Genomic DNA, 12,849 nt, shown 5'->3' with positions numbered 1-12,849 from the left:
GATCAGCACCAGATAGAGGTTGCAAGGGCAGGATGTGAAGGTGGGCTCCTTCTACCTAGTGTGGCAATGGTTGTCTGTAGGGGGCCTCGGGGGATTCAGGGTCCTGGCACACTTTTCCCTTTGGTGGGCTTAAATGGTGGAGGAGAGGGTGGACTTTAGTGGGGTAACAAATAGGATATGGGGAGGATCAGGTGTCCTAGGAACTATAATAGAGATATCTGGGGTACACACACCTTCTGTGGGTGCTAATGGTATTACACAGTTGTTACAAGCTACCCTTCAGTCACTGCAGCAGTTGGGAGCACCCATAGGTGGAGGGTCGGGAAGCAAAGTAATGGAAGCCCAGCATGGGTCTGAGTTTGTGGGACTGGTGATAGTCAGGTGGAGCAGACCCCTCTCCAGGGACTGGGAGTCCTTAATGGAGGGGACATTTCTGGGCACCTTTCAACTCATTCATTGCCAAGGACTGCAATTTGTGGAATAAAATTGCTGCTCAGGGTTAGCTGGAGGACAACAGGGCACTGAGGGTGCCCCAACAGACAGTCTCAAGTATGGTTCTGCTGGGGTGGCTGACCCAATGGGATTCACCTTCTCAGTACTACTAGGAATAAAATTTTGAGAGATGAACATGTGAACAAATTATCATTGTTGCACAAGGAGGTGCTGACACACAATAAGCCACAGAAGAATAAGCAGGACAATGAAATGCCCAAGCGGCCAACGTTGATGAGAATATGCGAAAATTGGGAAGCTGCCTTCCTTATCCATGTGGGAGTTATTGTAGAGGCTTACGCAGACAGAAGCCCAGCATTGTTTAAATATATGGATATAATCAGGTGGGAATATAATATGTTATGGGGCATGGCTTGGTAGGACATCCCACATCGTACACTGAGGTTGGAGTGGATGATGCCATGGGGACCCAGAGTCCACAGGGACAGAGGCCTGAGGTGCGTAATGACATTTGCGGGGCATTCAGTAAAAGTCCTTGTTTATATAGCATCTGCGAATTTAGGCATGCTTGTGACATGCTTTGGGGCCCATACAGCCTGTTCTTGCCAGATCAGTAGGGAAAGGTCTCGTTGAGGGAACAGGATGGGTAGTAGCCAAGTGCTGCCTACAGGCCCATGGGGGCAGGAGCAGAGTATGGGGGCAAAACACAGGCAGGGGTGGGAGACAAGCTGGAAATGGTGGGTTGGACAAGAGCAAGATGCCCAGTTAAACTGGAGGTGTTAAGGGTGCTCGTTTAGTATACCTGGCATAACAGGATAGATAGGGTATATTTGTGGGCTGGGTTTTCGGTGGGGGGGATTCTTTTTATGGAGAAAATAATTCGTGTGATGTGTAAAAATTTGAAGTCCTTAGTGGGATTGGGACATATTGTAAAGAAAAAGATTGCACAAGAATTAAATGAGAATAGGGTAGCAGGGTCATTCAGTTAGTTACTTATGCAGAACTTGCAGGTTTCTCCCCTAGGCTTGGTCCCTAAGAATGCTCCAGGTGAATATCACTTAACTGCCACCCCCATAGCGCTGCGGGGCTAAGGCAGGCTCCCTGTCTGCCTTGGCCCCACGCCACTCCCAGAAGCGGCCCGCACTACGTCCCCTAGGGAAGTAGGGGGGGGCAGAGGGCTCCGCGCGCTGCCTTCACCTGCAGGCACCGCACCCGCACAGCTCCCATTGGCCGGGAATGGGGAACCTTGGTCAATGGCAGCTTCGGGAGAGATACCCACAGGTGAGGACAGCTCACGGAGCCCTCTGCCCCCTCCTCCCCCAGGGGCCGCAGGGATATGGTGCTGGCCACTTCTGGGAGGTGGCGCAGGGCCAGGGCAGGAAGGGAGCCTGCCTTAGCCCTGCTACGCGCCACTGCCACCCCGGAGCCACTCAAGGTAAGTGGCACCCGGCTGAAGCCCGCACCCCAAACCCCTTCTGCACCCTGCACCCCAACCCCCTGCCCTGACCCTCTGCTGCACCCCTCCTGCACCCCAACCCCTGCTGCACCCCGCACCCCTCCTGCACCCCAACCCCTTGCCCTGAGCTCCTTCCTGCACACTGCACCCCCTCCCACACCCCACACTCCCTCCCGCACCCCAGCCCTCTGCCCCAGCCCTACATTCATGGTCCTGCATGCAGATGTGACTCTCAGGCCAAAAAGTTTGCCCACCCCTGCCTTAGCGTATGATGGTTGTCAGTGTAGTGAGAGGTTGGTGTCACCATGAACATTGCAGAGCTATGAGAGAAGTTTTAATCATTTTGTCCAATTTCAGGATATGGAAGGCCTGTCACCAATATGGCCCACTACAGAGGAACATGTGCTGCAGTAAATGGTGTCGTTAGCAACCTGACAGTTGGCATCCTCAACTCCTGTCAGCCCTTATGTTTGTCAGCAGGCTAAATGGTTACCCAGATCCTTGCAGCGGTTGTTTAGTTAGAAGGTTTCTAGCAAGATAGTGATGCACCGCTGGCCCTAGGGAAGATACACATCAACCCATGACTGTTAATATGCTTAGGGAACTGGTGCGGATCCTGAAGCACATAATGTTGCTGTGGACAGGAGATGGCCTTGTTCAGGGCAGCATTTCACACACACCCTTTTTTTTTCCTTTTGTCACCGTGATTTCTGCTGTGAATAAACAACTATTACTAATGAGAAGGAAAGGTTGGAAATTTTAGATTTTCCCCACCTCTGTTGCTAAAAAGGGAAATTAATGTCCAAGATTTTCAAATCTGATTGCCAAGAATTAAGCTCCTAAATCCTTATTCAAAAACCTCAATGACTAGAATAGTCATTTCAAAAAGTGCCAAATACCCAGCTCCCACTGAGTTCTAAACATGTAGGAAGACATTTGACCAGATCCTTATCTGCTGTGACCTAGAATGTCTCCATTAAAGCTAATGGATCTATGTTGATGTACAGCAGCTAAAGAGTTGGTTCACTGACTCTGTACTGAATGACTTACTAATGAGATGAAATAAATGACGAAAGGACTGATCCAACTTTCATTTATTTAGGCAGGAGTGGCAGTATCACATTAGGCTACATTTACATAGAGTATGGAATTTCTTTTCCATGTTCTCAATCGTTATTTCGTTTTAATCTGGTTAACGATATAAAGGTTAACTCAGCCCTCAGGTAAGTGGTACAATACCATTAATGCCAGTGGAGTTACACTAGGGCTAAATTTCACCCTAACAGGATGAGAGCATCTAGTCCTCCATGAAGGCAACTGAAAAAGCCATATGCATAGCATGTATGTGATGTACACTGAAATATTCTCTGTACCAATTCATCTTTTTTTCCTCCTGTCACTGACAACCTACCACACAGACATGTAAGTATTATATAACAAAAAGATTTGTAAGGATTCATTAACAGTTCAAAAACTAATGTATGCCTTTATGTTTACAACATTTTCTTGGCATGTATTACGATTGATGAGCCATGCTTATTTCCAGCATACACCTAAGGTAGCCTGCAGTGCTGTAAAATGGCTGATGGGGACATTCTGATGCCATCAGAAATGTTCTGCTGCAGCACATAAACCAGCATGCAGGTGCTGTTTGAACACTCACAGAATTTTAAGTAAATAAAAAGCAATACAATACTACTTCCTTTTTCTATAGTCCTTGAAAAAGCCTGTGAAGGGCTGACACAATCAGATATTGGAATATTAAAATATTAGTCTTACAATGCAGTGTTTATAAACATAATAATAGCATTTATATAGCTTTTTAAATCCTCAAAGTACTATACAAACATTAACTCGCCAGGTTATGCCTGGAGTTTCCAGCTCCCAGCTCCTCCTCATATAGCAAAACAGGAAATGGAATAACAGAACAGATCAGATCAGTGATCCCATCTAATGCAAGTACCCTGTGTCTGACAGTGGACAGTGCCAGATACTTCGGAGGAAGGTGCAAGAAGCCAAATAATGGAATGACTTGCCTCTGTTTCTTCCTAATTCATGTCAGTAAATGGTTGGCACATGCCCTGAAGCAGGAAGCATTTTATCCCTTATACTTTTAAAATCTATTTTATGTAACTGTGGATGTTCTCATTAGACATATAAATGTCTAATCATTTTCATTATTATTCTACTAAGCTTTATATCTTGTAGCAATGATTTTTGCAGGTTTATTGTGTATTGTGTAAAAAAAGTAATTTGTTGTCTTTTAGTTAATTGAATGTCTCTTTTTTTTTTCTTGTATTATGGAAAATGATTAATAGGAGTGTCAAATTTACCTTATCAGTGTCATTCATTGTTTTTAATACCTCAGTCATGTCTCATCTTGTCTCCTCTCGTAATATTTTCAGTCTCCCCTTATATCAAAGTCTTTCAGTGACTAACAGTGTTCATAGTAGCAGCCGTGTTAGTCTGTATCCGCAAAAAGAAAAGGAGGACTTGTACCACCTTAGAGACTAACGCATTTATTTGAGCATAAGCTTTCATGAGCTACAGTGCTCATCGTGCAACTCTGTACCCTTTCTGTTTCTGTAGTACCTTTTTTTAGATGGGATTATTTGCACTGGGGATGCTTCTGCTTAGAAATCTTGCCCTCCCAGAGTCCAAACAGCGTAGAGATCCATTTTCTTCTGGTTAGGGATTTTTATTCCCTTCTCCCAGAGTTCAAACTGGTGGGATGAGTCCACATGCACAGATTCTCTTCATGGGTGTAGTAGGGGAGTAATTAAAGTCTTGTTCTTTGATGTTTCACAGTGGCTCATTTGGTTTCAGTGGGCCTTCTTAGTGGGCAGGACTTACCATCTTCTGTAGGAAGCCAGCATTTTACATAAATTAATGCTCCTTTCCTGTTTGATTTACAAATGTACAGAGTTTTATAATGCAACTACTCAATATAACCTTACAAGGTGGGGTACAGATCTTATAAATGAGATTACTACACACAACATCCTACAAACATTTCATAAATTCTTAACACTAAACACATTCTTATAAACTTAACATCTATTTTAACAATGCTAATACACAGGTAAACCAGACTGGTTTCCAGTTATGTATTGGTCAGAGTTCAGTTGAGGCCTAGGGGCCTTGGCATGAGCTGGCACCTGGTCTGCCAGCGTCATAACATCCTTTTGTAATTCCTCAGTCTCCCTAGTTTTGACTAACCTAAACACTTTTGTCTGATATGTAAATTTGCCACCTCATGGTTAAAATCCCCTTATCCAAATCATTAATAAATACACTAAACAATACCAGCCCTAGTACAGAACCTTGTGGTACCCCCTGCTGTACTTTTGCAATGTTGAAAACTCTTACTCTATTTTTATCTCAGGGCCAATTTCTAATCTATGACAATCTATACCTCTCACACTGTGACTTCAGTTTCATTAATAGCCCATTGTGTGAGATCCTGTCCAAAGCTGTTTGAAAATCCAAACACACTTAAATCAACCAGCTCTTTCATAACTACTATATTGTTGACACACTCAAAGATTCTAGTAGATTGGAGAAATGCTCCCTGCTGATCCTGGCAGTTCTAATTTTGGAACTCTAATTCAGCAACTAATTTGTGCATACATACCTAATTATAATCTGGATTTACTATGCCATTTCAAAAGTGTTTCTGTGTGAGGAACACTCATTAAACCATGTTTGGGGAAAAGTGAGTCAGCATACTGTATCTGCTCATCTCTTTCCAACTAATCCATTGTGATGTCAAAAGTAGAACTGACTGCCATGTTCACTAAAGTTTAAGCTACCATTTATTGTGACATCCCTGGCTGCCTACAACAGTTACTGTATCTGTTATTTTACAGTAATACTTAGCATTTAGATAGCACTTTTGTCCATACTTCCAATGCGTTTTACAAAGGTGTTTAAGTATCATTATCCTTATTTTACAGCTAGGGGAATTGAGGGACGCATGTCTTGACTACTGACAATGTGCTCAGCACTATACAGAACACAGAAAAAGATAAGGTCCACGGTTCATAGGTCTGTATAGGCTAAGAGCATGAAAACATTTTTACAGGTGTAAAACTTTAGGCTCTTTGAGTTCAATAGAACTACTCATCTGCCTAAAGTTAAGCAGGTGCATAAGCGTTGGCAGGATCAGAGTCTACGGAGCAAGCCCAGTGCTTCCATGAAAGTCAAGAAAAGAGAACTGATCAAATAGGATCAAGCCGGGGTCACTGGTTTGCAGGATCACACGGGGTATCAGGCCCAGCTCGCCTGAATCAGCAATGTTGCTCCGATCTGACGCTAACTGCGTTGGTTTCAGTGGCGTTGCACCGCACTGCAACTGAAGGCAGCGGGCGGCGCATCCTAATCTCCTTGCCCGCTGCCAGGGGGCACGTGGCTCTTTCCTGTCAGTATACGAGGCAGGTGCTCGGTCCTCCTGTCGTTTGAAGCGAAAATCAAGCTTCCGGGTTTCCCTCCCTCCGCCTGAGCGAGCCCCTAATGAGGGGCTGAGGCGGGGGGAGCTGATCGCCGCCTCCCCTCTGCCCAGGCGGGTACCTGCCCTCGGCCCGGGGCTGTTATAGGGGCAGGTGGGAGCAAACTGCCCTGTCCCCGCCCCATTTCCTCGGGGGTCGAACCCCCCGCTGTGGCCTTGGGGCTCCCAGCCCGGCCAGCCCCAGCCTCATTCCGTGGGGCGGCTCCGCGCGGTCCCTTCCCACGCCCCGGCGGCAGGCGGGGGCCCGTGACTGGCTGTGGAAGCGGCGGGGGCGGAGCAGCCCCGGCGCGGCGCCGCCCGCTGGAGGAGCCTGTCGGGAGGGAGGGCGGCACAGGCGCCGCGCCCTCCCCGCGCTGGCAGCAGGCTGCGGCGGCTCGGCTGGGCTGCTGCGCTGCTCGGGCCCGGGGCTAGTGGCTGGCATGCGGTGCGGGAAGATGGCGGCGCCGGCGGCGGGGACCCGGGGCGGCGCGAGGCGGCGCTGCCAGCGGCTGCTCTACTGGGTGCCGGTGCTGTTCATCTCCAGCATCCTCTGCTGGTCCTACTACGCCTATGTCACCCAGCTCTGCCTGCGTGAGTGGGGCCCGCGGCCTGCCAGGGACCCCCCTTGCCCCGCAGCGCCGACCCGCAGGAGGGAAAGGGGACAAAACCCCCGGCGGGTGGCCCGGGGACAGTTTGGGGTCTGTCTGCAGGGCAGTGGCTGATCCCGGCCCGCCACGCTGCCCCGCGTGGGGCGGTGTGACCGTGTAAACACGAGCCTAGCCCTGCGCTAGGAGGCTGCCGGGCCCGGCGGGCGGTGCTGGCGGCTTAATGGCCTTTGCCTTTCCTCTGCCGAGCTGAGCAGGATCCGCTCCCCGCAAGCCCCGGGCGCGCCCCGAGAGGCAGAGCCCGCCTCTGGACCCTGTGTCCCGGGCGATGGTGGCGGAGGCGCTCGGGCAGTGGCCCCGTGGCTGAGCGCCCAGTTCCTGGGTCTCTTCCCGGTCCACTTCTCCTGGTGGGTGTTTCTTTGTCATGAGACGTGCTTTGCCAGGCTTGTGCGCATCGCAGTGTAGCTGAACCTAGGAGACCAGTTAGACAGCAAAGGATTTTAGGGTGGCAGGGCTGGTGTGGAGAAGAGATGCATGCTTCGAGATTCAGCTCTAATCAAATATTCCTCCTAGAGTAGCCTTTCCCTTGTCATAAGCAGTGACTCCTGAACTAGTTGTTACTGTGACTCTATAAGTATTGATGGTGGTGAAAACACTGTGCATGCTGGCTTAGATGTTGTAGTGGGTTGATGATACTGTCTGCAAGGCTTATTGAGCCAACAAAGCGCTTTAGAATTTCTGTTCATATTCAAATACACCTTCCGTTTTGCGGAACACCTATCGGGTGGCATGATATTTTTCTCTGTCATATAGTATTTTGCCTAGAGTTTGGCCCGAAATCCCAGACCAAACATCCCAGACCTAACATTTGAAAATGCTTTAGGAATTTTGGATCTGACATAGCAGTTCAGGCCCATTTTTAGTATTGTCTAGATCCCATTCCCCTTTTAAAACAATACACTTAAATTACACAGGTATGCTAAGTATTCCCATCTATTTTATGTGTTACATTATAACTGTTGGGGTGCGTTCCCTTAATGGTATGTGAACAGAAGCTCTCTTCATAACTCTGTGTTCATTAAGGTTTTGTGTACACTAGCACTTTTGTTGGCAAAACTTTTGTTGGTCAGGCACATGAAAAAACACCCCCCCCACACCATCACCAATGTAAGTTTCACTGACAGCAGCACCAGTGTGGACAGCACTATGCTGGTGGGAGAGCATCTCCTGGTGACATAGCTACTGCCAGTAGTGGATTTAAAGTTAGTGGGACCCTGTGCACAGCTTCATTTTCCGGGGGGTCCCCCTTGGGACCCAGCCAAGAAAAAGAACATTCTCTTTGGTCTCTTCCCCCGTTTTTCATTCTTTCTTTCTTTCTTCATCCTCCTCCTATATAAATAATGGGAAATAAATGAAAATGAAGTGAGATACCTTGATTGGGGCAGGGGGTTGGGGTGCAGGAGGAGGTCAAGGGGGTGGCGCTTACCTCTGGTGGCACGGTTCCCAAAGCGACCAGCATACATCCCTCTGGCAGCAGCTCGTAGGCGGGGGGGATCTCTGCGTGCCGTTGCCCGCATACGCTGCCCTCGCAGCTCCTATTTCCGCAGTTCCCCTTGGAGTTATGGAGTCAGTGTTCAGGGTGGGGGCAGCTCACAGAGACACCCCCCTCCGGGAGTGGTGTGGCGTGGAGTGAGGTAGGCTGAGTGGGCAGGGAGCTGCCTTAGCCCTGCTGTGCTGCTGGCACATCTCTGTGCCCCTCTTGGGGTAAGGGGGGGCAATGGGTCTCCATTCACTGCACGGACCAGGGGCAGCGGGCGGAGCCGTCTCCCCCACCCTGCCCCGCCATCGAGGGCGCACAGAGACGTGCCAGCGGCCGGCCGCTTCTGGGAGCGGCATGGGGCCACCAGTCACGGTATGCAGGCAGCCTGCCTGTCTGAGCCCTGCTGCACCGCCGGCCGGGACTCAGGGGCAGGTTGTCAGATGAGATTTGTCCTGCATTTTGGGGGCTGCTCTGTCGTTGGGGGGGCCCCCTGCCACCGCATGGTTTGTTTCATGGTAAATTTGCTCTTGGCTACTGCCACTTGTTGGGAGTGGTTTAAATATGCCAGCAGGAGAGCCTCTCCTTTCTTAGTTTTCAAAGACTGCGGTTTTCTTTTCATTTTCAAGCTGTTCTCATTTGCCTTGTTTCTTCGTTGTTTTTTCCTGGTCTGGGCAATGACTAGGTGCTAGAAGCAGTCTCATCTGGAGAAGTAACCTCTCTCTGCCTGATTGCTTCACTGCCATGTGAGATGATGCCGAAATTGTACCACAGTTACAATTACAATTTTCTACATATACATTCGTAACTGTAATTTTTATACATATCTCAAATGACTTACGTTCAGTGCATTGCAAGCTTTCATAAAAGATCTTACTCAATACACTTTTACAATGAATAGCGTAGTATGCCATCAAGTTGGTTTAACTGCTTATTTTTGCGGGGTTCAAATCAAACCTGCTCTCTTCCGGTGTCTGGACCTTGATTGTCATAGGTGGTCATTCTGGTTATAGGTGCTAGTAAGAACCCTACTGATACTGCTAAAAGTTATGTTCATTAATATAAACATTAATTTTCTCTTTCTCTGTTATAGACCATTTCAGTCACAGACTTCCTGTTACATAACTTGTATTATCTAACAAAGGAGCTTATAAAAAAGATAAATTGCACCCTAGCTAATAAACTAGACTATCCTCTTATTAGACTTAGGTGCATATCTGGCCTAGTCATAAAGTACAATGATATTTTGAAGTCAAATTTGTTGATGCTTAATATGTTGTAGGATTGTACCAAAGGCTCTGTATAAGAGTTAATCATTTTATCATGTATAAAGCAAAACTGAAGAATTAAGGTAAAAACATAACATCATGATGATAAATCTCTTTAGCTGTGCCTTTAGTAAGTATTTTGACATGCAACTAAGGGATAACATTCTTAGTGGAGTAGTTTTACAAGGCAGTGAACTGCTTCTTTGTTGATTTAACACTAAAGACCAGTAGTGTGATAACTACAAGATCCATTAATTAGTTGGAAAGGCTCCATGACCACTATTTATTACAGAATATGATAAAAATAATTACATCTTAACTTTTTTTTAATGACTCTTGAAGACTTGGTAGTTCTAACATGAAGCTGCTTTCTCTGACTTTTTCTGGATGTCATGTTGAAGGCCATGGCTAAAGATAAATATTCATTTGAGGAAGTGGCTGTTGTAGAAAAGGAGTGATGCAACTGGGAACATGTATAGTACATAACCCTTGGGCTTACTGTAATTTTTCAAGTACAAACTTCTTACTGAAAATTTAGGTGACTCACATCTAGATCAATGTATGTGCTTCTTTTAATCCTTATCTTCACAAAGTTGTTTTATGGCAGCTTGCAATGCCACCTCCTCCATTAACCTGCAAGTTTTCTAGTACATGAGGGTCTATATGTGGATTTTTAAACACCTTCCTCTCTAGTAATTAGAAGATATTAAGAAGGCTGGTTACAAAAATTCCACCAAAACAGTTTTTCAGTGGAAAATTGAGTTTACAGCCAAAAAAAATTTCCCAAAAAGTGTTTGCTTTCTGTGGAGAATTTCTGGGTTTGGGGTGTTTTGGGTTTTCAGTGAAAAATTGAACGTTTTGGTTTTTGAGATGAACATTTACACTTCAGTTTGGAAATGTTGAAACATTTCTTTTCTACACTTTGGATTGAAAGAAAATGTTTCATTTTGACTTTGTATGACTTTAAACCACGTCCTTCTGAGCTGCTGCAGTGCCTTTTCTCTATGTTCTCTTCTCCGAGGTGGGCTTTCCAGCAAGGCTGCATCTCTCACAATATACCTCAACCATGTGTCTGCCATGATGTGCTGTGAGGGTCCATCATAGGAGATGTAGTCTGGCCAGCAAGCCTGGCCTGTAGGAGAAAGTGTGGGCTTGGTTTACTTGAACGGCATCTCCTAGGACAGGGGTTCTCAAACTGGGGGTCAGGACCCCTCAGGGGGTCACGAGGTTATTACATGGGGGGCCACGAGCTGTCAACCTCCACCCCAAACCCTGCTTTGCCTCCAGCATTTATAATGGTGTTAAATATATAAAAAAGTGTTTTTAATGTATGGGGCGGGGGGCCACACTCAGAGGCTTGCTATGTGAAAAGGGTCACCAGTAAAAAAAAATTTGAGAACCACTGTCCTAGAGGAAGTGCAGGTGGATGCAGTTCAGTGTCAAACTATTTCATACCTAGTCAGTATGTGCATATGTGGATTTATTTTACAGGAGTTGGAATAGGAGCTATATGTACACATACTTAAATTGTAAAAAGTTATCAACTAAACACAACAGTACAAAACTCTAAATCTGTACAGTCCCTGCGGCCTGAGTATGTTACTTAGTGACTTACTGAAATATAATTTGTTTGCACTAATCTTGTGTTTTGGGGGCTTCACAAGATACTAAATAGCACGCAGTTCTAAACAGAAATCCTGGTGACTTGCTATTTTTAAATATTAATCATTTGTGATACCAGTTTTCTCACATCTAAGAGTAAATCCAAAAATACATTACTAAAGGGGCAGCATGTTCTCCTGGACTGGTTGAGATCTGGTGCCAGGATCTCCCAGGGTTTAATCTAGCTCTGCCACTGACTTGCTATGTGACCTTTGGCAAATCACTTAAGTTCTGATTTGCAGAGGTTGTTGGAACTCCTATTGAATTCAGTAGTAGTTGTGAGTACTAGTACTTTTTAAAAATAAGGCTATTAAATTCCTTGTGTGAAATTTTAAGTTTCAGCATGGCCTCTGATTTTGCACTTAATTGTTTCCAGGCAAAATTGTAGGTACAAATGAAATAATTTATATTAGATGTGTGGGCATAGTGACATAGACATCTAAATTCAGTCACTTATGCCCACAATGGTTTACACCTGAAAAAGCATAAGAATTAAATTAGAGAGTTTTTAAATATTTGCCTCTTTCTTCATCGTTGTTCTCTGTCAGCTTATCAGGTTCAATGTCATATTATGAGAGTTGATTATGACTTTTAAAAAACTGGGGAAAAGAACCTAAGCTAGGTACAATCAGTAGATATACGTTTTGAACATTGAAAAACAGTGACCTTGCAACTTAGTAAGTGAAATAGTAGATTTAAGTGGAATCCTCTCCCCACCTCACCCTTGTACAAGGAAAATCAGAGCTGGCAATAATACTACTGTACTAAGTTTAGTAAGCTCTTTTGTAGGTGCGTGAAGAAAACAAATTTCCTTCATGTTTCTCCTTACTTCAACTCTAAATCTTCTGGTCTAGCTAGGAATAGATTTATAGTTAAAATGAAAGTAACATTGACCAACGTTCAAGGCCAGGCTCCCAAGACCAAAACAAATCAGCTGTTGTTTGTCTAGTTTAACAAGTTTCTAAATATTGCTGAATTTAATTCTAAGGTTTATTATGTTGCTCAGGGAAAGACAGAGAATCCCCATTTATTTTAATAAATGCATGGTTTTTTATTTTAGAATACTATAGCAGATACTCACAAATGATATAAATATTACTTCGGTTAGAGAGATGTAAAGAGGAAGCATTATACAGCAGCTATCTATAAATAGTTGTATTTTTTTAAAAGGAGAATTTTTCAGAACTGTTTTTTCTATCTATTTTGGGGAGAGGGAAATTGAGGGTGTTTCTACTGTAAGGATTCATATACCAGAACACAGAAAAAGGCATTAGAACTTTAACTGGACTTCCACATTTAGGTGAAGGAAGATCCAGTTTGACCTGAAATCGTGATAGTTTGTGTTAATGATACTACCGTATTTTGGAAGCACTGTATTTTTC

At 45.3% G+C, this 12,849-nt stretch overlaps 1 protein-coding gene across 2 annotated transcripts in view; it reads left to right on the top strand.

Annotated features, from left to right (window-relative positions):
- Positions 1-6,744: 6,744 nt before the first annotated feature.
- ZDHHC2 (zDHHC palmitoyltransferase 2) overlaps positions 6,745-12,849 on the top strand; it is a 71,915-nt gene continuing 65,810 nt past the window's right edge. Inside the window, exon 1 of one of the 2 annotated variants that reach the window (XM_073341929.1) lies at positions 6,745-6,986. In XM_073341929.1, coding sequence (XP_073198030.1) covers positions 6,836-6,986 — 151 coding nt within the window. In that variant the 5' untranslated portion in view covers positions 6,745-6,835. Of the gene's footprint in view, positions 6,987-7,344; positions 7,408-12,849 lie in introns of those variants that run through there. The other variant, XM_073341930.1, reaches the window with a different exon arrangement.

Source organism: Lepidochelys kempii, chromosome 4 (genome assembly GCF_965140265.1).
Source record: "Lepidochelys kempii isolate rLepKem1 chromosome 4, rLepKem1.hap2, whole genome shotgun sequence".
Classification (NCBI taxonomy): Eukaryota; Metazoa; Chordata; order Testudines; family Cheloniidae; genus Lepidochelys; species Lepidochelys kempii.
Note: the sequence above shows the minus strand (reverse complement) of the source record. Positions and strands in the feature narration are given on the sequence as shown.